Source organism: Lissotriton vulgaris, unplaced genomic scaffold, assembly GCF_964263255.1.
Source record: "Lissotriton vulgaris unplaced genomic scaffold, aLisVul1.2 SCAFFOLD_1211, whole genome shotgun sequence".
Classification (NCBI taxonomy): domain Eukaryota; kingdom Metazoa; phylum Chordata; class Amphibia; order Caudata; family Salamandridae; genus Lissotriton; species Lissotriton vulgaris.
The window spans coordinates 670,174-695,323 of NW_028245045.1; the positions used below are offsets into that span (position 1 = coordinate 670,174).

The 25,150-nt window shown below is 44.4% G+C and overlaps 1 protein-coding gene across 1 annotated transcript in view; it reads right to left on the reverse strand.

Annotated features, from left to right (window-relative positions):
- Window positions 1–25,150, reverse strand: part of HIVEP1 (HIVEP zinc finger 1) — a 251,665-nt gene that overhangs the window by 206,151 nt on the left and 20,364 nt on the right. The window contains exon 2 of the mRNA XM_086948991.1: window positions 9,508–15,449. Coding sequence (XP_086805117.1) covers window positions 9,508–15,111 — 5,604 coding nt within the window. The 5' untranslated portion in view covers window positions 15,112–15,449. The remainder of the gene's footprint in view (window positions 1–9,507; window positions 15,450–25,150) is intronic.

Genomic DNA, 25,150 nt, shown 5'->3' on the forward strand with positions numbered 1-25,150 from the left:
TCGACGTCGTGTCCCTTCTGTTGCTGCTAACTTCTTCACTTCTCTTGAACCGATTCTGGGTCCGCTGGTTCTGATGCTCCCCAAAGACGAAGTCAGCTTCCTGGTGGTAGGGAACGTGACACGCTATATAATATGGCGACAAATTGGATTAGATATCCCCTTAGGAATCCTCCACGTGTGGTTGTCGATACGTTTTCTCAATTCAATGAGCCGACACAAAGATTCGTCTTTGAAGAAATGTGCAAGCTCTTACGTGATCAGATATCAGTTGATGCGGCTGATGATGTATTAGCTGCTCTAACTGACCTTCAGCTTCAGTTTGCGAGCGGAATAATGGTGGGTAGCAATGTTCGACGTGCGGTCGAGCAGTTGCTATCTTTTCGTCCTGCTATAATGCCTCGAGCATTGTTTAAAGACAAAACTGAGGAACTGACAGCAGCGCCTGGTCAGTTTCCCATGCGCGAAGTCCCACCAGTATGGATGCCATGTAATCCTGGTGGTAATCCTGCGGTCCTGCCACACTTCCAGAGAGTGTGGATACATCTTCCGTGGAAGCGATCGGAAGTCTTGCAGGTGAAGCAATCTTTGCCTGACCCTCGCAAAAATCCTGCAGGGTACTATAAAGAATTGTCGCAGCTAGTGGATGCTACGATAATGAATCTTGCCTACATCGATATGCTGTTCGGAAATGTCGTACCGCAACCGGTATGGGCAAAGATTTGTCAGGAAGATCATGCAGCAGAATTAGGTGGTGACTGGGCTGCACTTAGTGCCACGGATGCCTTGCAAGTTGGTGGGACTAAGCCCGAACAGTTGATTGCCAATCTTCCTCAGAGAATAAACACTCTTATGAAAACGCTTATGCCAGCTATGAAAGTCAACTGGGACAAATTGTCCGCTTGCAAGCAAAAGAAGGATGAGAGTGTCTCTGATTTCTTTACAAGATTTGAGGAGGCATTCATTGATCACAGTGGTCAAGATATGGGCACTGAGGGAGGTCAGAGGTTGTTCGTGGACAAATTCGTGTCGAATTTGTTGCCGGACCTAAGCAACAAATTAAAGAACTCAGAGAGTGCGTGGGCTGTTTCCACCTCTGCTCAGATATTGGCTACGGCCCAATATTATGAGAATAGAGAGAAAGAGGAAAGTGATCGTGCGGACAAAAAGACGAAAGAGCTCAAAACAAAAGTGTTGTTGCAACAAGCGTATCCTCCGCGTACGAATCAGAATGATTCGCAGCAGCGGAATCGATCGCAGTCTCAGTCCAATCGGTCACAATCACGGAATGACTCCTCTTCGCAGAGATCTATGCTGGGGTACAATCAGTGTGCCTATTGTAGGGGTGAGGGTCGTTTGAAATTCGATTGTCCAGTTTTGCGTGATCGAAATAGTGGTAATTCATCTAGAGGAGGCCGTAGTGGTCCTCAACAGGCCTCACGAGGTAGAGGTCGTGGTGTGCAAAATGATCGTTCTAATAATTCTTCTGATTCTAATAATTGTTTCGATCAGCGTGGATCATCATCAGGCAGATCCGCACAGTACAATGTGGATGATTATTACGTCGATCAGGGTGCTGACGACGGTAATTACTAGGACAGCCATAGACAAGGAGAGGGAGTAGTATCAGTTCCGGTTGATCAGAGAGGGCCTTACGTCGCAGTTGCCACCTCGGGCGTAGTTGAGCCTTTTCTGTTGGACACTGGTGCAGCGAAAAGTTCCATTATGCATTCGAAACTCCCTGGCGCACCTTTGTCTGGCTTAACAAATGTTTCCGTTGGATTCTCTGGCGCCCCTGTTAGCAATCCGGTTTCACGCCCTTTGCCCCTTACAATTGGGCCTTGTGAGCTGCAAGCTCCTTTGATTTTGACTACTGGTTGTGGTGAAAATCTTTTGGGCCTGGATTTGCTGAAACGTCTGTATGCGACTTTGTATTGTTCTCCTGCAGGAGTAAAACTTACATTGGGTGAGAGAGTTCTCTCCTATGTATTTGTCCATCGATAAGCTTCCACCGGAATGGAGTTCTCTTCCTGCATCTTTGTGGGCAACAGGTCCCAATGACATGGGCCTGCTTGACATCTCCCCTTATGTTGTTCACTTGAAATCTAATGTGCGTTTGCCACGTATTCCCCAGTATCGTATCTCCCTTGATGGTGAACGAGCGCTGTTAGCGATCATCTACGATTTGATTGAGAAAGATGTTATCGAGGAGACTCGGGGAAACGTGTGTAATAGCCCTGTGCTGCCCATTTTGAAACGCACTGATCCATCAAAGCCTCCTGTTTATCGTTTTGTCATCGATTTACGGGAGGTGAATAAAATTGTGATTCCTCAGTTCCCTGTGGTGCCCGACATTACGGCTTTACTGACTCTGATTCCAGCATCCGCGTCCTGGTTCTCGGTGATCGATCTGAAGAATGCTTTCTTTAGCATTCCGATTGCTGAGGAGAGTAGGGACCTTTTCGGTTTCTCTCTCGGTGGCCGCAGCTTTAGGTTTAAACGCGCTCCCCAGGGCTACTGTGAGAGCCCATCGATATACAGCCAAGCCTTGAAGAGCCAACTTGACGCGTTTGAGTTGCCGGCCGGTGCAGCCTTGATCCAATAGGTCGACGACTTATTGTTGGCTGCGGACACTCAGGACATTTGCAAAATTGCTACGGTGTCGTTGTTGCAGCATCTCTGTGACTTACATCACAAGGTGTCACCTTCTAAACTGCAATATTGTTGCCAAGAAGTAACCTATCTAGGTCACTTATTGTCAAAGGAGGGAAGACGGTTGACCCCAGAGAGAATTGCAGAGATTGCTCGAATGACTGTGCCAACAACTCAGAGAGATGTGCGTGCCTTTTTAGGTATCACGTCATACTGCAGGCAATGGATTCCAAATTTTTCATTGCTAGCGAAACCATTGGTGGCTCTTACGTGCAATGATGTTCCAACTCCTTTACCATGGACGGAAGAATGTCAGAAAAGTTTTTCTGAACTGCGTGATGCGTTGTGTTCGGCCCCTGTGTTAGGTACTCCTGACTACAGTAAGCCGTTTACACTATACGTTCACGAGAGGGAAGGTTGTGCGTTGAGTGTCTTGACACAACAATTCGGTGGTAAGCAGCGTCCATGTGCATATTTTTCCTCGACCTTGGATCCAGTAGCTAGAGCATTGCTGAGTTGTTTGAGAGCAACAGCGGCAGCTGCGGTGTCCATCCGACAATCTGTAGGATTGGTCATGGATAATATGCTTACGGTGATGGTTCCGCATGCAGTTGACACTCTCTTGAATCGTACGAAAACCCAACATCTGACGAGTGCAAGGTTGTCTGGGTATGAGTTGACGCTTTTGGCAAGTCACATTCAAATAAAGCGCTGTAATGTCCTAAACCCGGCGACTTTGTTGCCAATCAATATGGAATCAGATGAGGTAGCACCCCATGACTGCTACTTACGAACTGAGGAGGAAACAAAAGGTCGTGTGGACCTGAAAAACACTCCATTGGAAGACCCCGATGGTACCTTGTATGTGGATGGTTCGTGTTTTAAGTTGCCGAATGGTGACGTGACGACTGCGTATGCTGTGGTGACGTTGATTACGGTTGTGGAGACTGCGAGATTAAATCAGAATTCTGCACAGGCGGCAGAGCTGATTGCCTTGACCAGAGCGTGTGTTTTGTCGAAAGGGAAACGGGTGAATGTGTTTACAGACAGCCAGTATGAATTTGGTGTTGCGCACAGTTTTGGACGTTTGTGGAGAGAGAGAGGTTTTATGACATCGCATGGTACAAAGATCCAGCATGGACAGCTTGTGAATGATCTTTTGGATGCACTTACATTGCCCAAGCAGGTGGCGATTATTAAATGTAGTGCACACCGTAAGGTGACGGATGATGTTGGTCGTGGCAATGCGTTCGCTGATGAGATTGCTAAGGAGACTGCAAGGAATCTTACAACTAGAATGTATGTGACGAGTTCGGTAAGGTGGCCTACAGAAACTGGTATGTGCGAGGACACTATTGAGAGTGTGAAAGCGATTCAGAATGAGGCCACTGAGACTGAAAAGACCAAGTGGAAAGAGAGTACGGGAAAGCTGGATGCGAATGGCTGTTGGATTGATTTGTCGGAGAATAAGAGGTGGATGTTGCCGGATGCGTATGTGCTAGCTGTTGTGACGATGGCACACGGCTTGTCACATATTAGTGCGAAAGGTATTTGTAAGTTGTTGTCCCCTGTATGGAAGAATGATGGTATTGCTAAGTGTGCTGAGAGATTGGTCAAGAATTGTATGATATGTATGATGTACAATCCTGGCAAGGGAACTCCTACACCCCCTGGCCACTTTGCTCCCCCTTCATGTCCCTTCCAAGTGATTCAGTTGGATTTTATCCATATGGAGCGATGCAATAACCTGAAATACGTTTTAGTTGTGGTTTGCGCATTCTCCCGATGGATCAAAGCCTACCCTCTTAAAGATAATACTGCCCTGTCCACCGCGAAAGTCCTGCTGAAGGAATACTTTCCTCGGTATGGAATGCCACGGATTGTATGGTCTGATAACGGAAGTGAGTTTGTGGGGAGTGTGATGAAGAGTGTGTGTAAGGGCCTTGGAATTACACAAAAATTCCACAGCGCCAATCATCCCCAGTCAGCAGGTTTGGTTGAGGGGTACAATGGAACTCTCAAATTGAAAATCGCAAAGATTCAGGCTACGACTGGCCTCTCGTGGCCTGACGCTTTGCCCTTAGCTCTTCTGTCAACTAGGAAGACTGTACACTCTCGAGTAGGGCTTAGCCCATATGAGATTGTGTTCGGCCGTCCTGCCAATGTTTGGGGGGTCCCTAGGCCCAGTGTGTTTTCTGATCTTGAGTACCCAATGTTGATCGATTATCTTCATGATCTGACTGCTAAACTGAGGTTAATTCACCAACAGGTCTTTGAAGCACTACCGACGCAGACGGAGGGTCCAGGCCACCAGCTCCAGCCCGGAGACTGGGTGGTTACGAGGAATTTTGGCCGAAAACGAAATCTTGAGCCAAGATTCATCGGACCCTATCAGGTGCTCCTTGCCACGAGGACTGCTGTTCGTTTGGAGGGGCGCAAGCACTGGGTGCATGCCACCCACACCAAGAAGGTACCTATACCTTTGCCAGCGGACTCGTGGGTGAGGAAGGGTATCGCCTCGTCTGAAGCTGAGGTTGTACCGAACTTTGTCCCATTCAGCGACGCTCAGCCTGTCGGAGATACCTCAGTGCAGCCGGACGGCATTGTTGAACATTTGTCATCAAAGAACTCGAGATCCGAACAATTGTCTGGTCGACAGGATTCTGTTTTATCATCGGACCAACTGTTTGAAGATCAGACACGTCCTGGGAGAAGCAGATATTTTCTCCGTTCCAACACCAGAGACAAATAAAAAATAAAATTTTTGCTTTCTCCCCTGACATTCACGTTACCCCATTACCACTTCGAACATTTTTGAATAACTGTGATTCTGTAAATTTTGAGTCTTTTTCTGCATATGTGTATTTGTTTCCACAGCTAGGAGATTTTGTATATACTATCTGATTAAAGTACCTTACATCCGGGTAGACCGTAGGGCCGCGCGGGTACTTCCTTCTGGTTAGTAGGTCCTGACACTAGGTCGGAGACCGTCGATTCCTAGGAACTCCTGGGGATTGACTATTGCTACACAGAACGAAGTGCGTCAAGAACGTTGCGGACGGTTTTAGAGGATGACTTTCTCGAAGCTGTCAGAATTGGAAAAGGCTCAAGCTCAAAGATTCGAACTGCATAGAATTGCACATACAAAATGCTTCATGTTTCAGGTGTTCCTTCTATTCCTAACTGTTTCTTCGTTATTGGTGGGTGGGGTGTATTATATGATACAGTCATTGTTGCCTTCTGCCTCACCTACCCCTTCTTCTGAACCTAAACCTATCTCCACTGTTTCTCCTCATTCCTTCCACATCTTACCCCAACACGAGCAGGTTAGACGTGCGGAATTCATGAACAATTCCTTCGTTCAGCTCCTTCATCAGCATCAGTTGGTGATGAACACTACCAATTGTTGGGTGTGTGGGTTAATGCCACATACCACCGATAAGGGAATTCTGTACTTGGTCCTTCCTTACAGTTCCCACGGTTCAGCTCGAGCATTCCAAACAATGTTTCGAAGCGCACTAGATTCTTACCCCAATCGAGAGCCACGTTCTCCACACTTTGGTCCCGGCCCGTACCATAAGTCTTTGGCAATAGCGATTGCTGATTTAGATAGGGATATCTATGATCCATCGCTCATCCCAGAGGGAGAGGTGCGAGCCTATAGGGATCTGAGTGAGGCCGAGTATAGTGTGCTCGTGGGTGATAGACAGCTCAAAAGTTCATCTCCAATATGGATCGTACCCCACCTTGGTAATTTCTGTTTGAAAGGTCGTGGCCGAAGCCCGAGAGCTCACCTTGGGGAGAGTGCTTGCACTGAAACGTATGTTTTACCAATGCTCTCTTCCCCCGTTCTCCTGACTGCCAAGGGTGCGTACTTTGTCTGTTACGACCGTGCATATACATGGTTTCCCCTTGACTTCTCGGGCACCTGTTATATTGCAAATTTGTTGCTACCGACTTTTACGGTTGCCTCAGATTATCACAAGACCAGAGTTGTGAGAGGCGTGATTAGCAAAGAGGACACTGCCGGTCAAGAAGCAGGAGACTTTTTCAAGGGTTTCTTGCCGTTTTGGGGACCTATGATCAATAGTAGGAACCTGAGACAGTTGACTCGAGTGGTGGAATCGACCGCTAATATCACTGCAAGTGCCCTTGGCAACATCACAGCAGAGCTTCAGGCGGACAGGCTTATGACGTTACAAAATCGTATGGTTTTAGACGTCGTCTTAGCAGATAGAGGTGGAGTATGTAAGGTGATCCATTCGAGCTGTTGTATTTTCATTCCTGACAACGCTCCGACTGTCTATCAAGCCATCTCGAAGTTGCATAAGATCTCCGAGTCCATACACGTGGACGTAGGGGATTGGACGCTACTAGGGTGGTTTTGGGGCCTAATGTCGACTTGGGGTTGGAAGATTCTGATGATCATTGGGGTTGTTGTAGCATTCCTGTTCACGTGTTGTCTTTGTGTGCAGTGTGGTCCTGCCTTATGTGGCCTCTGTGCTACGACGTGTATAAGGCGGCCGCCTGTTACCAAAGGAACGCTGATGGATAGAATTATGTTGCAACAGCATCTGGATGGTCTGATGAATATCGAGATCGATTCTGATTCAGACTAGTGCTTGCCTACATGAGGGCAAAAGGAGCGTCTGAGGTTCCGTGACAATCGTAAGTGGTGTTTTCGACTTGCCCGAATATGGTTGAGTCTGGTATCTATGAACCGCAAATGACGAGTTTAGTGGGTGTACGCGTTTTCGTTGTGCTAGCTTAAACCGTTCGTTTGTTTCGTGGGTTTCTTCATCTGAACCCACGGGTTCCATTTTAGATACGGCATTCATTTTGTTTCTTGCCCTCAAGTAGCCAGCGAACGGACGCTGTCCGCTTCGTGACCCTGGGATTCCCAAACTCTTGCGGAAAACACGTGTTCCTATGAGGGTGTCTTTATGATGAGGAGGATGACACTGTAAGGCAGATGGCCCCGCTCGAGGCTCATCTTGCCGTGCCGGTCTATTGTCTCAGTTGTACATTCATTAGGCACGTCTCCTTTGATCCCTGCAAATCGTGTTTCCTGATACCACCCCTTTTACACTCTCTTCGATCTGTTCGCTATCCTCGTCTTCCTCTGCACCTGTTTCTGTCTCTTCCCTGATTCGTTTACAGCCGAACGGAATGAACTAATGGTGGGAAGATGCACTTTTACAGTTGGGAACTGCTAAATGCTACTGTAATTATGTTCCGGACCCTGAATACATGAAAGCGACCCCCTATGACATTTACTGTGGGAACCAGGTTGTAATCTTTTGTCCATCATGTTATCCTATGACTAAAAACTGCCAAGGCTTAACCTTTGATAAAGGTTGAAGAGGACCGAAATGCATCAGGATTGCTGAGGAACGAATAAAATGTATTTACCTTCACTGTTGGGAGTGCGGCTCGTTTCTTTCCGAGAAGGGGAGAGTTGGGATATATATATATATATATATATATCACAAAACTCAGACATTTTAGACAGATGGATCGGCAAAATGGCTGAACTGATTTTTATGAAATTTGGCGCGAATGTAGATGATGGTGTGGAAAGGATCCCTCTTATTCTTAGATGTGAAATGGTTCAACAGTTGTTTTTTTAGTAATAAAGTACAAAAATGTAGTGATATATTGGACTGCAGTATACTGCTTATGTTTGTGGTATACCACAGTACTTCGTGATGACAACATTGAGAAGACACTATTTTATTGGCTAATGCAAGCCTTTATAAAATTGAAAGGTAGCCATATCGTTTGACCATACTTTGGCTATGCTCTAAGATTCTACGTCGAATATAGGTTCGTACAGGAGGCACTTTACCAAAGTCTCAATAGGTAAGGAAAACTTCTTTGTTTGTATCCACTCCATACCAGTTTACTACACTCTACTGTATGACTCAGTACTCTACTGTAGGGCATTCCAGGTTATATCACTCTATGCCGTGCCACTCTACCACACTGCAGTCCACTCCATGGCACTCTACAACACCGTACTCCAGTTACAACACTCTATGCAACGCCTTTTATGCCATTCCATGCCAGTTTACTACACTCTCCTATATGACGTGTGTCAGTACTTGTATGGGTCTGTGAATGGGTATGTGAGTGGTCGTGTGAGTGTGTATATGGATGTGCCTGGGTGGTTGTTTGGATGATGTCACCAGTGATGTAACTGACCGTGTAATGAGTGATGTTATACGTGAAGTCATAAGAAGTGCATTGCGGGGCGCAAGTTATAGTTAGCTCAGGTAACTGTTGAATTTCTCTGGTAACTGTTACATTTTTAAATTTCTCTGGTTTTGTACGAGTGAAATGTTAGCCTAACTAGAACCTCCCTGCAACCTTTGTGTGTATATATATATATATATATATATATATATATATATATATATATATATATATATACATACACACATATATACATTCAGAGGGAACATCCTTTTGTGACTATATATGTTTACACACTACAGACACATATATAGTTACAATAGGATGTTCTGTGTGCGTGTGTATATATATATATATACATATATATGTTATGACATTTATAGCTCATAAGGGCAGTCAGGACCTAATTGGGTCTAGACAGCAGTGGTAATGTGTGCTTCACAGGAAGAGATATTGTTGGATAGTTCAGACCAGCCAATCTAGAAAACTATGGAAGAAAGACTGATTGAAAAGCACATTCTTTTTTGTCTTAGATAAGGATACTAATGATATGAAAACATAAGTCAAATTGTCACATTACTAGTAGACACACCCTGGGACACAGGTATACATAGCTCTTTGGGACACACTCAAGTACAAGCACTTTACCTATGTGGTAATTACCTTGTCAGTGCGATTCTTCCACTTGCTTGAGTAGACTAGTATGTCCAATATGGGACGTGAAGTTCCAGGATAAGTGTAAAGTGATTTTTCTTCCTTCTGTTTTGAATTAAGAAGTGAAAGTGCTACTTTAGTTAGCAAGCCAAGAGGATTGGGATTGTTCTGACTGACCGTCCAGGCTGAATATGCTGATGTTTTCAAATCATTTTGAGGAAGTTGTAGTGGTTTCCGTTTTAAGAGATAACACCAGGTGAAACTTGTTGTAGTCTTGAGGCTTGGGAATGAAAGTCGATGCATGTCCCCAGCATTGATCACAGAAATAGACGTCCCAAGCTTTATTTGCCCTTGAATATTAACTTGTTTACCCTGGGAAGTGACCACTGTAAGCAGAGACTCCTGGCTACTATTGGAAGATTTTGAATATGACGATTCAGTCTTTCCTGAGGAGGGTTCTGGTGACCTTCTCACTGGAGAACTGGAAGGCAATGAAGATTTAGCAATTGTCAGCCCTGTTGTTTCTTTGAGAGATTCTGACACTTGGGGTGCTGAATTATCAGATGAATGGTTACTGTTCAGAGGCACATTCAGAGAGCAAACTACTTCCTTGCTTTGACCTTGCTGAGTGGCAACTTCTTGATCAAGACTGTCAAGTGGCTCCATGGTGCAAACCTGTCGCACTAGAACAGGTTTTTTTGGCCTGTATGGGTCACTACCTCTCAAACTTAACAAATGCGCTGAGCGAGCCTCACTGGTAAAAGCTGCCCCACTTTCATCCTTCACCCGCTTCTGATTTTTCTCCATGGCAATATCCAAACTATTGGCAGGAGAAAGCATGCGCTTACTTGAGGCAGTTGCTTCTTGCTGTGGAAGAAGTCCGCCAACTGCCACTTTCTCATTGAAGTTCAAGCAGCCTGTCAAATCTGAGTTTTGGCTTGTACTTTCTGAAAAATTGTGTTCATTACTAGGTGGATTATGAGAATATGGCAAACTCCTAGGTGGGACTTCAAGAGATTTTGGCAGCAACATGTTATCTTCAGGTATTGGCGTGGGTGCTTTATTTGCTTTGCACACAATCGACTGATTTACCTGATCCTGGGTAACTAAAATCTCTGGTAATTTTGCAAGAGTAGGACAACCATAAGGGTAGAGGTTACTATAATCATGAACAGGCACCACAAAGGAAGCACCCTGTAGCGATGTACTAGAATTGCATGACACTATTTGCTGAGGCACTGGGTAACGGCTTGGCAAACTATCAAACAAGCTTGTTCTATTTACTGAAACACCACTAGGGCCTATACCTTGGCTACTGGAGAAAATGTTGCTGCTTAAGTCTTTTAAAGACTGTTCAGAATGGTAAATGGTATTTTCATACTGTGTTAAAACACGAAGTTGATATTTAGGAGCAAAACAACCTTCCATTTCATAGAGCTGCCTAGATACAGCGCTAATGTCTTGCTCGCCACCCACCACTTGTAATTTATCAGCAGATGTTGATATGCTGTTATGCAAAGGAGACTGTGAATGTTTGGTCCTGAAACCAGAATGCGATTGTTCAACAGAAGGTAGGCTTGAAGAACTACATTTTTTAACTAATGAATGTGACTCTATTAATGTCTTGATATAGGTTGGTAAATGCAGTGAGCTTTCCAGAGGCATTCCTTGAGTTCGACAACTGGATTGTGATTTATGAACTGGCACCATAGATATTTCAGCAGACTTTTGTACTATGCAAGTAGATTTACTCTGAGGCAAGGTGTTTTCCGGAGCAATATTTAATGAGATTTGTCTTACAAAAGGGCCTCGTCTTCTTTCCAATAGAGGCACATGTCCAGTAACCACTGTGCAGAGAGACTTTGGAGTTTGTGTTTCAGTATGCAACATAGAGGCAGACATGCTACCACAGTCAAAGGATTTACTCCTGTAATCTGGAACTTCCATTGATGGTTGTGTGCATGTGATCTGCTCAGAGGCAGCTCGTCTCATTTCTCTAGGAACACCAAGAACATTTGAGCAAGTAGGAAGTGTAAGAAACTCAGATGATTTATTGGCAACCTCTGCTTTGGAAGAACAGTCAGCTTTAAAAGTGTCTTCCTTGTCAAATGATGCTGAGAAACTGGAAGCACGAGATAAACTGCTATCACGGCTAAGACTTCTTGACAAGGTTGAGTCAAAACTTGATTCACCAGATGAATTTTCAAGATCTGCTAGACGGATCCTTTTTTTCTTTGGCGGGAGTTTTTCTGTTGGCAAGTTTGATAAACTCTCACTACGCTGGGGCCAGTTAAACTTTTCGGTTGTCTCCTGATCATTTGCAGTATTTTCTCGATCTTGATCGGGTTCTTCTGTAACTAGAATCTCTGGGACCTGAATATTATGTTGGCGAACAAGTCTTGATTGTGGCAAATGCATGCTTCTTTCATTAGAGACCAAATTTTGCATTTCTTGCACTTCTAAACTAGTCACATCTGATGAAATTAATTTAGGAGAATGGCTAGGACTTTCATTTGAATGCTCATCTACTGAACACACTCCAATACTATTTAGCGAATTAGACTTAGCAGTCTTGCTGATGTCAACAAAGGAAACTGGTGAAGCTCTTTCAAAAGAATCCAATTTCTCAAATGAATTTGGCCTGCTCAATGAATTTGTATGTTGAATCACAGAAATTCCAGAGCCTTGCCTTTTCAGTTCAGCTTTTTCTTGCACAACTGAATGTATGTTATCTGGAACTGAAGAACATGTTGGCTCCATGCTCTCTTCAGTTACTCTGGATATTAACTGCAATTGAGAACTTGGCAATGGAATGCTACTATATTGTCCTGTAATGACAACATTATTTTTTGTTGAATTGGAACAAGGCCCAGATGTATTTTTACACTGAAGAGTCTTGTTACCTTCCACAGATGTGCTACATTCAATTTGCTGAGGCTCATCGTCATCTCCAACACTTTTGACCTTTCTTCTTTTGCGTATTTGGGGAGGTTGTTCCAAGATTCCAGTCGATCCAGCAACTCGATAATGTAGTACTTGAGGGGCTATGCTGCTTGGTGTCACGTTCTGGTCTGGCTCGCGCGCAGCAGGCTTGCTTTTTGGTCCATGCAATTCTGAACAGTAAAACTTCTTATGATTTTCAAAATTTTCCAGTTTTCTATACCTGTTTCTGCAGGTTTCACACTCAAACATTGTCCCTCGCCCTTGATGGGATTTTTTCAGTTTGTCTAAACTAGAACCTTGTGCAAAAGACTTACTTCTTGGCAACACGATCTCTGTAGCTACACTACAGCCATGATAGCCTTCATCCACAGACCTTGCTGGACCAAGGCCATGACTGTCATTGGCCAAGTCTTCTACTGCAGTTTGTCGGACCAGAGTACGGGGATGGACAACTTGGTGCAATGGAGTAGCTGGTGCAGACACAAAGACATCATCACACAAGGCACCTATTTTATCATCAAATGACTGACTGCCTCGAAGTGGATGAGGAGGTGGCACTACAGTAGGAGGTATGGCAGAACAACCTGAGGTGGGCATCGAATTGCTTCTTGTTATTGGTAAACATTCAACAGAGGGAAACTGAGAAGGGACTGAAAGAAAAAAAACTTGTTTTGATTTTTCATTTGGTGTGAAAGGGGATTTGGGAATTTCAGAGCCTGAACTAGTTCTTCTGCCCACAGGCTTTAAATCAAACTGGAAAGAATCCTTGAATATGTATGATTTTGGTGAATCTATACTGCCCCGTCTGGAGAGAGATGTTCTTCTGGGCTTCACACTGTCCAGTTGTTTGTCATCCACCACAGCTTCATTATCCGATATGAGCTTTGAAATTCGCTCTTCAAGTGTTTTTGTACCCACTGGGGGCATCATTGTACCGGACAGAACAACTGGCTTCTCACTGCACACCAGTTGTACAACAGAAGCCACAGAGGTTTTCGTACGTGAAACAGAAACCAGATTTTTAATAGCATCTTTTTCACAAATTGGTAACACCCTTATGAAGGGAGAAGGGGGACTCATAGTCTGGTCCGCACTTTCAGAGCGTGAAAAATAACCGGAGTCTGTACTCCCTAAACTTCTTGGGCTTAAAAGACATTTCCCCTGCTGGTCAAGGGAACAATCTGTAGCCTGTTGCCTTTGGAGCTGTGCATGACTTGTTACTGAATCACCTACATGTTTTTCAAGAGATTGCAACAATTCCTCTTTTCTGAGAGCTGCCTCATTCAAGGAGGGCATGTGTGTCAAACTAGGCTTGATGGTTGTAGGTTTGCAATCCACCTGTCTCTGTGCCTGGACATACTCCACAGCAGATTCGGTCTGTTTTGGACTAGTCACCCTAGATGGAGAAACAGGGACAGGATAAACTACTACTTTTGGCAATGTTGCTATCGTGGTTGAGTCTGTGGAGTTTTCCAACAATAAGCGTTCCTCCATTAGATGATCTGGTTGGCTTATCTGAGAGTGACCAGAGCTATGTAGGTCTGAATCAGCTGCCATTTTCTCCGCTTGTGAAAACTCCAGTGGCACCAACTGCTGATCATCTTGCCTTTCTTCTGATGTGCATTCGTCATCGCTTTCACCACTTTCATCCAAATCGGAATTAACACATAGAGATTTATCAGAGTCTTGTGAAAAAATGAGGCCTCCAGAATCTGTCTTTAATCCAAGTCTGATAGCATGGGTATGAGATTTCTTGTGCTTATATAGATTGCTTTTTGTCTTAAAGGAAATGTCACATGTTATACAAGGGTAAGGGCGTTCTCCAGTATGAGATCTAATGTGCTTGAGGAGAACACTTGGTTTTGCACATGCCCGATTGCAATATTCACAAATGTATTTTCCTTGCTTTTTTGATTTGTGGTCTTTCAGAAGCACAGCACACACTTGTTCCCCACTTTGGTTCACAAGTGATGCTACCTGCGCTAAGTTATAAGCAGAACCAACAGTCAACTGTGCAGAACTGGATGAAATGGTGGATCTATTTTGAGATGAATTTGCTGTCAGCTGACGTGGAGTAAGAGCCTGAGGTATTGAACATATGCTGTGACCCGCAGAAGAACCTATAGGCAAACTGTAAATTTGTTTTAGTTTCACGGATTCCAGCAAACCAGCAGAGCTTGGACAGGAACCAACCCGTTGAAGTCTGTGATCAATCTGAGACACAAAATGTTCATGTTGGTCACGCGTTTGAGAAGTCGGTTGAGCCAGTGCTTCCATACTCCTCCCCGATGTTGATAGCAGACCAATACGAGCAGCACAGGGATAATGATGAGTTCGAGAAACAAGCTCTTTCTGTGACGAGTCATTACTTTGGATATTACACTGGGGATTATTTAGGCCTGATGGGAAAGACGAGTATATTTTATTTGGTCTCAGTTTGTCTACATGTGCACCACAATAATTAAACTTCTGTGTCAGAGTGCTGAGTTCTGGTTCCATAGCTTTTAATAATACATCAAGAGCAGTGTTTGGGCAAGAGGGAGAAGTGCTGCAGTCAGCAAAGCCAATGTTGTCCCTTGTTTTATCTGATGAAAGGTTCGAAGCGGACTTGCCCTCTGCTGATATCAATTTATCACCAGAATTGTGGACACTGTGTTCCCCATGACACATTTCCAAGGACTGTTGTGGCAGTGAGTCCTCTCTGGATTGTATGAACACTCCAGGTTTTAAAGGCTCTGCAGTTATCTCATTACTTACACCACCATTATGTTTGGAATATTCTTTGCCCTTTTGTGCAAGGCGACAGTTCTGAACCTTTTTGTGTCCTGAATTAACATTCGGAGAATCAGACGCTGTAGAGTTCTCGGTTTTATGTCTGAGCTTTTCCTGAGTGCGAGTCCTTAAAGGAGATTTGGGTATCTTTTTCAGTTGATTTTCAGTTACGATTTTCTTTCTTTTGATTCCTTTAATACTGTCCACGTCAGCATGCCCACCGGTCTCCGATACTTCTGTAAAAAAGAGAAAGAAACATAAGTAATATGGCTCATTTGTTGAATAATTATTACATTAAAATGATACGGTCCATAAACATCCGGGTCAACAAATCATGAAAGACTTTAGGTTTAAAAGGCATCTGGTTAGCAAATATGAGGAAGTGTATCTGTAAAGTTAAGAAAATTGATGCATCCAGTGTTGTAAAAGCAAAGTGATCACGAACCTGTGCTTTTGTGGATACTGGCAACAATGTTTGCAAGATACACTCACTGAAAAATTCAGAAAAATATACTCTAAAGCTACGCTATTCAATGTCATTCAATTCCACCGATCATTGCAAGGTTATATCTACCATATAGAGTATTGCAACGTTGTACATTATTTGAGGCAGATCTTAGCAATATTCAGTTGTTATTTAGAAATTTATGCTGAGTACTTCTACCTGTGGATTAGCCACATAAAGTTCTTGCCTTATCTATTTGTTGCAAGCAGAGTCTCACTTTAGCGGCTCGAACGGTATATGAATGTAATGTTGTCTATGTAGCAAGCCTTTGGTGGCATGAGTAGAATTGTGATTGTTTCTTCAATTTTTCACCGTGAGCGTGGCGCTAAATGAAGTTCTATTAGGCTAATGAACAGAACAGTGAAGTGGACATGTTCTCTGCTTCATCCACACCTCTACCTGTATCAGTCTTAAGAAAATTTAGCTATTAGGAGGGAAATTGATGTAAAGTTTGTCTGGGGTTGCATGCAACTTGTTGTCTTTATGAGAAGTCGTAGTCATACTCTTATGAGCAGGTGGTCAGTTTACAATGCCGCAGGTGTGAGTGAAAAGCCAGGGTATCAATGTGACTGCAGGGTATGAAGTGTGATTGAAGTTTTTTGATTCCTTTCTCAACTGAAAGTAGGTTATTAGGATTTCTAAATAACTAAGATGCAACTCAAAAGGGGATTCTGGTAAAAACTATTGCAGTTGAATTGACAAGGGAAAAGGACACCACAGTTCTTCTGGTGGCTTTGCATTTAAAAGAAAATATATTGTGTAGCTTGTAGACAGACAGATCAATCATTAATCTATTAAATGGGATGCTGGGTTATCAAGGGGTATACCTTCGGCTGTTCTTCTGGTTCTTACCCATGTGCAGCTTTTACTTCTACTATTTAGTATGTATGCAACACCCTTGGTGCAAATTATAAGATCTTGCAGATTTGAGATCGTATCATATGGCGACAACAACTAACTAGTTGGGCATGATCTGGAAAAAATAAAATCTCTGCTTGTGAGCTGCATGAGAGAAATTTCTGATTATATGACTAAAACCTGCCTTCAATTAAATGGTGAAAAAATAAAATCGTACTATTTGGTAAAGCCCAGTAGCTTTGGTCGGCAGACTGGTGGCTTTCTGAGTTAGGCCTAGCCCATGCTCCAAACAGGTGGTAAAAAAGCTTGCCATTAAACTGAATCAAACGTTATTCATGAAAGACCAGGTCAGCGCAACCTGTGGCACTTGTTTTGCCACAATTTGCCTTCTAAGAAAAGTCTTTCTATGCCTTCCCTCCACTTCAACAAAGACACTAGTCCAGACACTAATCACGAGGCACCTGAACTATGGGAATGCACTGCTAGTGGCAGCTAACACACTGCTGTCTAAACTTCAAGTTGTGCAGAACACTGTGGCTCGTTTGTCCTGCAAACTCCCTTCACGTGCTTCCTATGCACCTATTCTGAAAGCCTTTGCAGTATATAGTAATAATTCTTCTGGTGTTTTATTATACATTATTTATGTGTATGCTTTATTAGAACATAGTTTAGTCTTGGAAGTCAGAACTTCCACTTGGTCATTCTATGTTCTATCCTTATTAACCTGGTTATGGAATGTTCTGTGCAGATGCTACACTTGCTTGGAGAGTTAACCTGTTGTCCTGTGGGCTGACAATAAAGACGAAGTTTCAACTATAAGTCTACTTGATTCTGTACTTTAAGAGGATACTACAGAATTGCACTGGCTCCCTATTAGAAAACGTGCCAACTACAAGTTATGCTGCTTGACTTATAGGGCATTTAGTAACTGGTTACCTACTTACCTGTAGACCAGACTACGTCACTATCAGTTCACCAGACTGCTTACGTCCGCAAATATGGCTCTATTAAGGATTTCTTATGTATGTAGGTCCAGGCTCAGAGGTAGATCCTTCTCTTACCTTGCCCGCTGCACTGGAACAACCTCCCTCAGCAAATTAGCAGTTGCCCAAATTTTTCCAAATTCAAAAAACTTTCAAAGACGTAGATGTTTTAAATGCACTGTACCGTTTCTGAGTAGCAAGTTCCGAGATACTCCTTCGGGAATGAGTCACTGCCCTATATTAAGTGTCATAAGCATATGGGAAATTTTGGTGGCAAAAATAATTTTGTTAACAAAAAGGATAGTAGTTAGTAAATCACAAACTGGGCTATAAGAAGTGCCAAAGGTAGCTCATTGTTCAATTTTATGTGGCACAAATTTCTGGAGCTATACGACTTATAATATCTACTAACTTACTCTTGTGAATTATTCTACAAAGCATTTTAACAATCCACTGGATTATATGAACAGAACGGATTGTGCTGGAATTTGATTAAAAATGCCCAGTTCTGGTGAGGAACTTAGGCTTATGCTATGACTAAATGAATCAGAGATCTTCAACCAGAACAATACTTTAGTTAACAATTCTGACCGTGGTCATTTCATTTACAAGTAATACATGAATGATCTATGATAATGATTAGATGTTAAACTAGAAAGTTTTGCTTTCTAAACTACTTCGGTACTTGCTCCTCTTTGATAAGGTTTACTTTAAAAGTAACTGTCTCATTAGCTTTACTTACCATGTTTTTATGGAATATTAAACCATAAAAAATGAACTAAAAAACCAAAATCATTTTGTTCGTGGATGCTGCAAAACTGGATATTACAACATATGTGAAGACTAAAGCAAGGCAAATATATACTGGGAGAAAGAATTGCAGGGACCCATCACAGATAGAGACAATTCAGTAAGTGAGAGCAGATAGAATGCTTAAAAAGACGTCACCTTGGGGATTAAGTGAGCTAAGTGGTTACAAAAGCCAGATAATAAATGTGTTCTTTGGAGCGGAGGTAGCCCAATTTCTAGAATTTTTCTGGACTCAGAGTCTGAGTGGTGTGATGCCCAATGAGGTGGTCATCGGTTCTTGAAGCTCACAATTATCGTAAACGACTTTTTAAACAGCAGACAGTTTCAGATATGCAAATGAAGCAATGGCTACTTTTGTTTTCCTATTTGTTGTTATGATATATACATGGTTAGGCTGTGCTGGATGCCTATTATGTCTGTAAGGTCGTTACAGGTAGACTCTGTCTTCTAGTATCAATCACTGGTTTGTGGCTTTGAGAGTAGCAAGATCTTTGCTGAAACCAACGGCTTCCAAAGCATGCTCGGCAAAGTGTGTTGGTCTTGGAGCATGGTAGTATGTATAAGTAGCGTGCATTAAAGTTGGCAATGAGGGTTTTCATCTGGGCTATGTCCACCCTGTCAAACCAGGGCCTCTCAAAAGAACACACGTTAACAGGAGTCAAAAAAGCACTAGGATAACAATTTAAACGAGGCTTTCTCTTTCCAAAAGTATGCATGATATTTCGAAAGGCTTGGCTTTAGTTCATATGGAAAGCAAAATCTATAACTTACTATGCCATGATCGGACATTCATTTTTAGGTCTCGCTGGAGTTCGCATCCGAAGGATGCGTCCAGCTAGAGACGTATAGCTGCCCGTCTCGGGGGAATTAGGGACCGGAGGGTGTTACAAGCTTTTCGTGTGGATTCGCGCACGTCCAGCACGGCGCCGTGCACACTGTCTTAAACACGGGCCCCCGCAGGGAGGGAAAGCACACGGGGGTGGGCGCGGCCACCAGCAATGTGCCCCGACGCCCCCCTCTGCTACCACAACACCGGCCCCACTTACCGGTAGGCTGCCGCTCTGCTCTCGAGCTCCCGTTCCTAGGGGCTTCTGCGGCGGCATCTCCTCATGTAGCGCGGGGCTCGCTCCATCATACAGGAGCCCCGCGCAGCTCCACCGGCTTCCCCTTCACCCGGGCCCCCTCCTGGGACCCAGGGCTTTCTGCAGCAACTCTGGTCTCCCTCCACCGCATGGGAGACCGGCAACGACAGCTAAAGTTTCCCCCAGGCAGGGGGAAGCGGAAACCTTGATCAGGCCCCGCCCATGTCTCCTCCGTGTTTGCCTGTCTTCCTGCCTCGGCGGCCGCAAATGGCGGCGCGGCCCCCAGCAGGGAGGCGGGCACAGCGTCTCCCGTCCACAGTACAGCGAGGTAGGCTCTCGCTTAGAGAAATCCATTGTTTGTTTGGCCAAACACTAGGTGGGGGGGGGGGGGGGGGGGGCACGTGTTATTTAGTGAACAATCTACAGGGTATGGAGCTGTGTGTCATCGTATACACCAGGACAGACTTTTGGAATAGGGCCCGGGGAAGTGATGCTGAATCCCAAAAAAGCACGTGCCGGTAAACGGCGTTTCCTCTATCCCACCTCAGAGAAAGCGCATTGAGGAAATCCGCCTGATCCTATCGCGTGCAGAACAACCCTTTCTGAAGGCCCAAGGCCCGGCAGCTGCGATAAGAAAGGCAACTTTTCACTCGGTTCTCTTCTCCCTGCAACCGTCATCGAGAAGGGGCGTTACCTGGCAGCACGCGGGGCTCAGTGTTCGCCTCTGACTTACTGTTTCTTGTTATCTCTGACCCCGCAGCTTTAGATAGGAAGCAGAGCTTTGTGTGCAATTCAGCACAGGGCAGCCACTGCGCTGCGCAGGAGCCTGAAGCGGTCGAGATTCTTTCAGGTGTGACGAGCGCCATCTTGTGGCCACAATTAACATTGTCACTTTTAGAAACAACTTACTAAACAGATACACTCTCTGGGACGCTTGCTGTTTTAGGAGTCGTCGAAGCAGTTTCTTGCGGCAAGGCAATATGCAAATGTGGGCCACTTTTTTTAGCGTGCCCTGGTCGATTTATAATCCCAATCCAACCCTGGTAGACGATATTGGCGTGTTCATAGTGGCTTAAGCTCAAAGTCCGATGTTAAGTAGATATTAATTTTAGATTTCCTCTACACTACAGCTTGGAAAATCTCGATTAAGCACTGGGAGTTGTTGGCGTTTTGATGTGTAACCGTCCTGTCAAGGGAGTAGTTTCCATTCAGGCGCCCACTCAGTGAATGCATTCGGTCTGAAAGGCCCAACTGCTGTTCTTTGTTGGCTTCCATTAATCAGTGAAAATCTCTATGTATAGGGCGCAGTCTGGCTCGTCTCGTTTCTGCCCTTGCCAACACGAGAAGCTTGCCTACGCTGGTAGACATGTTACAAATGTAATGGGTGAGAACATCCTGGTTGTGATGAGGGCCCTTGCCCACAGGGGCCCACGATTTAGGCATAGGCCTCCCTGGCCCACAGACCAGACGCACTTCACGCTTTCTACTGCACTCTGACCTCGAGCGGTCCGAGGCTCTTTATTTATCACCTCCGGCTGCCTCCAGCCCTCGGGGTGCGTGCTAAGTCATCTGGACTTCCTGGTTTTGGTGCATTAAAACTTGACTCACATATTGTGTGACTTTGAGCAGCTAGAGGCCAAGGTTTGGTTCTAAACTTTAATAACACTGTCTGTTATGTTTAGAAACACTGTGAAAATGACCGTCACAAACACATAGGACACGCCCCCCCCTTTCAACTGAACTGCTTGTAAATTGAACTCTACACCTGTCGAACCAAAGTGAATGATTAGCAAGAGTAAGCTGGTGAAAAAACTACACACCCTGGGTCCTCAGGGAGATATTTAATTTTCAGTTCACTCTTGAGGCCCAAAAATGCCATTTCCTATTTGAATGTTTTCTGATACTTGACAACTTTTGATTGGCAGGTGGCCTCGGTGAATGGCAACAATATGAAGCCTCTGTCAGGGACAGGAGAAATCTCTTAGACAATCAGGAAAGAGAGTGTACTTCGTGCATTATTACAACTAACAGATCTGTGGAAAAGAAATATGTGGTGTTCGTTCACCGTAAAGTCGAAGTAAAAACTGTATCAATCACACCGTACTCAAGAGCTACACCATTATGTGTGGGCAGGAGCGTGTGGTTTCAGTGCCACATAGATGTAATAATTTCAGTCTATAATCAGTTGTCAGATAATCTTACGTATTTTACCACAGGTGCAAAGGAAAGTAAAAAAGTACAAGTGCACAGTGCAGTCACAAGCGCTTAGCCTGACATGCTAGGGCCAGCTCCTCGTGTGTATCAAAGAAAGCTTGCCATACAGAAACTGACTATCAATGTTGAGCAAAAGCTACTTCCTAATCATGTTGCAGTGCGTTTTTCACACTTTTGATCAAAGCAGCACACTTTGGTGTCAGTGTGCCATTGGCTCGTCAACCTCTCACTCCTAGTTTGGGCCTAGTTTTGTCTGGTCTGGTGATCAGCTTAACCCCCCTTTAACGCAACTTATGACAACATTGACAGGGTGTCTACCAAGAGGCAGCCATCTTACATGGATCCTTCACACTCCACCCACAACAAAGCGAATAGTTTCTTGGCGCCATCCCTCCTCGACTCAATGGGGCTCTTTTATCGGATGGGGCTTGAACTTGTGGCCTGCAGGTTACTCAGAGCTCCTGGCAGCGGGCACCCAGCCCTCCAAGCCCTCCGACTCTCGCTCTGAGAGGGCGCACAAAAGTGAATCTGTTCAGTGGCAGCCCTCTCAGAGAGCACTTGTGCGCCTAGGTGCTCATCCCTGGATTAAGGGGCTTTCAGCTCCTGCCTGATACTAGCAATTAGCGCCCGATAACCAGCTGGCGGCAGACGGCGCGCGCTTTGCTCTCCTCCGGGGGCCTTCTTTTTTAAACCCAGTCAAGCACCGGGGTTCCTGTCAGCTTTTTATAAACCCAGGGAATGGAATCTATACTTTATATATCACATCACCACAACATCACTCAGCACCACCACAGCATCACTCAGGGGCACCACAACATCACTCAGCGCCACCACAGCATCAATCTGTGCAACCATTCAACAACAACTAGTTCAAATATGTTCTCTCAATGTTTCAAGCTTTATTATAAATGTCACAAAAAAGATGTTAATATTTCACATCTATTCTTGGATTTTCGTCACAATAAAATACACTGAACATAATCTTCACAAAAGTTATTTACAAAACTTTAAGCTATTGCCATTATAAATTACAATAACTTTTATTTAAGTATTAATTATTAAAAAATAAATAAAAGCCATTTATTTGTAATATCAATACATGTAAGTCACGTAAATAAAACACATATTGCATTACAAATGCTATAGGTGTCACATTTGCGAAAGCTATACCTATTAGCATTGTAAATGACAAAGCTATTAATTTCGCTATTTTCAAAACCAACACATAAATACAAAATTTGTCATTTACAATACCAATAGCTCAAACGTTCCTAATGCGAGACCTATTGCATTGCAAATGCTTGTTACTCATGTTGCCACTCAGTTTGACAGATGAGCTTTACAGTGATATAGTTCCATTTCTAAGTGCAATCTAAAGATCACATTTCGCTTAATCCCTTTTACACATACTGTTATGGTGCACTCACACGGATTTACACTATATTTGGTGGTAGTCTCTGCATTAAGGTCTGCTAGAGTACGGGGCAAGTTATTCAGTGCATTTGAGTAATAACCTCATCTCACCTACACACATCACATATAAACTTGCAAGTATACAAATGTTACATTGTACTCCTGTTACGTTTGACCATCTTCAGGGAAGCTCTAATAATTGACATTATTCGTCCCATTACCCTGGCAGCCTGCTCTCCTCTGTAGCCAGGGGTTTCATCTTCTCAGATACCCCAATTTGTAGGGATTCTGTCTGAGACCAGTCAAAGTATGGTATTTTTAGGCATGACCAAATTCAGAACATCAACAAGGCAGGAGAGAGATCAGATTAAAACAGCAGTAGAAAAATGGATGCACTAGAGACCGGGTCTGTGGAGGCCTGAGCACAGGTGAAGGGTGGGGACTGCGGGACAAGGTCAGGTGAGACACAGCGTAGGAAGTTTCAGGACTATTTACGCAGAGTCTGCCAGTTTCACATTGCCCAGCAACATTTGTATGTTGTAAGGTTCCCGCTTACAGCAATAATTTTATCCGGCTTTGCTCCCCCCCATTTGTATTATGATCATTTTGTTTCCCTCAGAGTCCGTGCTACTTGTCCTTGTTGTTTTTAGGTCTCGACCTAGCGTACACTGCGCAGCAGTGTGGGTGCAGGCCGAGATGTTATGTTAGCACAGTATTGGGGACTTGAACCCGCCCCTTCTTCCATTGGCTAGCTCCATAAATGGAGGCTAGCCATTGGAAGAGATGGTTGTCAATCACGCTTTCCCCCGACACGACGCGATTCGTGGGCGTTTCTGGGTCTTTTTTTAAGTCCCGCCCCTTTTCTCTCCTTCATTCGGAGGTAGGCATTTACTCATTTGCCCCGACCGCCGACCGCCGCCCGCCGAAAGAAATCGTCCAGAAATCGTTGCCATCCTTCCTTTCGTTGATTTCCCCTATCGATATTTGCAACATTTTCCACTGACTGCATTAGAAAATGGTGGGCTGAATGATTGCGTGAGGATCCCCAGTCAATGCGCGCCCGTCTGTGCCGCTTGTAACGATGTCAAGTTGTATCGTCAGTGAGCCGACACCTACCCGCAGTGGTAGCACAGACAGACAGAGCAGGGCCTCCGCGCTCACACCGCTCCCATCGGCGGCCTCGGATCACCAAGCGCCGGCGCCAGGCTGCACACCCCCAGGCAGTGGGGTCGTCTCAAACTCACTCTCCTCATTATCGATATCCTGCAGCAGGGCTGCTTCACGTTCCGCACCTCACAGCAGGTCTGAAATCCACTCTGAGTTCACCGCACCAGCCACGGCAATCCCTGCCGCATGAGCAGCGCCCGAAGCACAGCAACGATCCTCCTTATGCGGCCACAGCATTCACAGGTCCAGGCCACCATTTCCTGTGGCTCTCTGAGTGTCTGTCCCTCGGGGCCCAGCTGGCTATGTTAACATTTACAACCTCGACCGTCTACCTATTTCTTTCATTTTGCTATAATCGCTCCACCCGCGCATTACTTTTAAAATGTTATAAGTAAGCAGGGGTGCCGCGATTATACCAAAATGAAAGAAATAGAAAAAACATCTATTTCTTTCATTTTAGTATAATCGTGGCACCCGCGCTTTACTTATAACATTTTAAAAGTAATGCGCGGGTGCCGCGATAATAGCAAAATTAAAAGAAATAGATGACCGGGATGTCGCTCCTACTGATTTAGGGTTGATTTTACTGTTACTCTTCCGGGGTAAAAAAAAGAGAGTTTTGGAATGCCAAAGGTCAAAGAGTTAAGCGCAGCTTTTGCTTCATAACTTAATGCATCAACTCCCTTGGAGTCCTAGGGGGAACAGAGGTACAGGCCGCCCCCCACTCAAACTGTACCAAACCAAATTGTGGCCTATCCCTCAAGACACTCTTATTTTTCAGTTATGCTGCAGGATCCATGTAGGTGTGTGCACAATGGTATCACTCCCACTTCCCCATTACATCAGGGCTCTTAGTTCCTGCACAAGTGTCACTCTTTGTCAAAGTACACACAAAGTAAAATTAA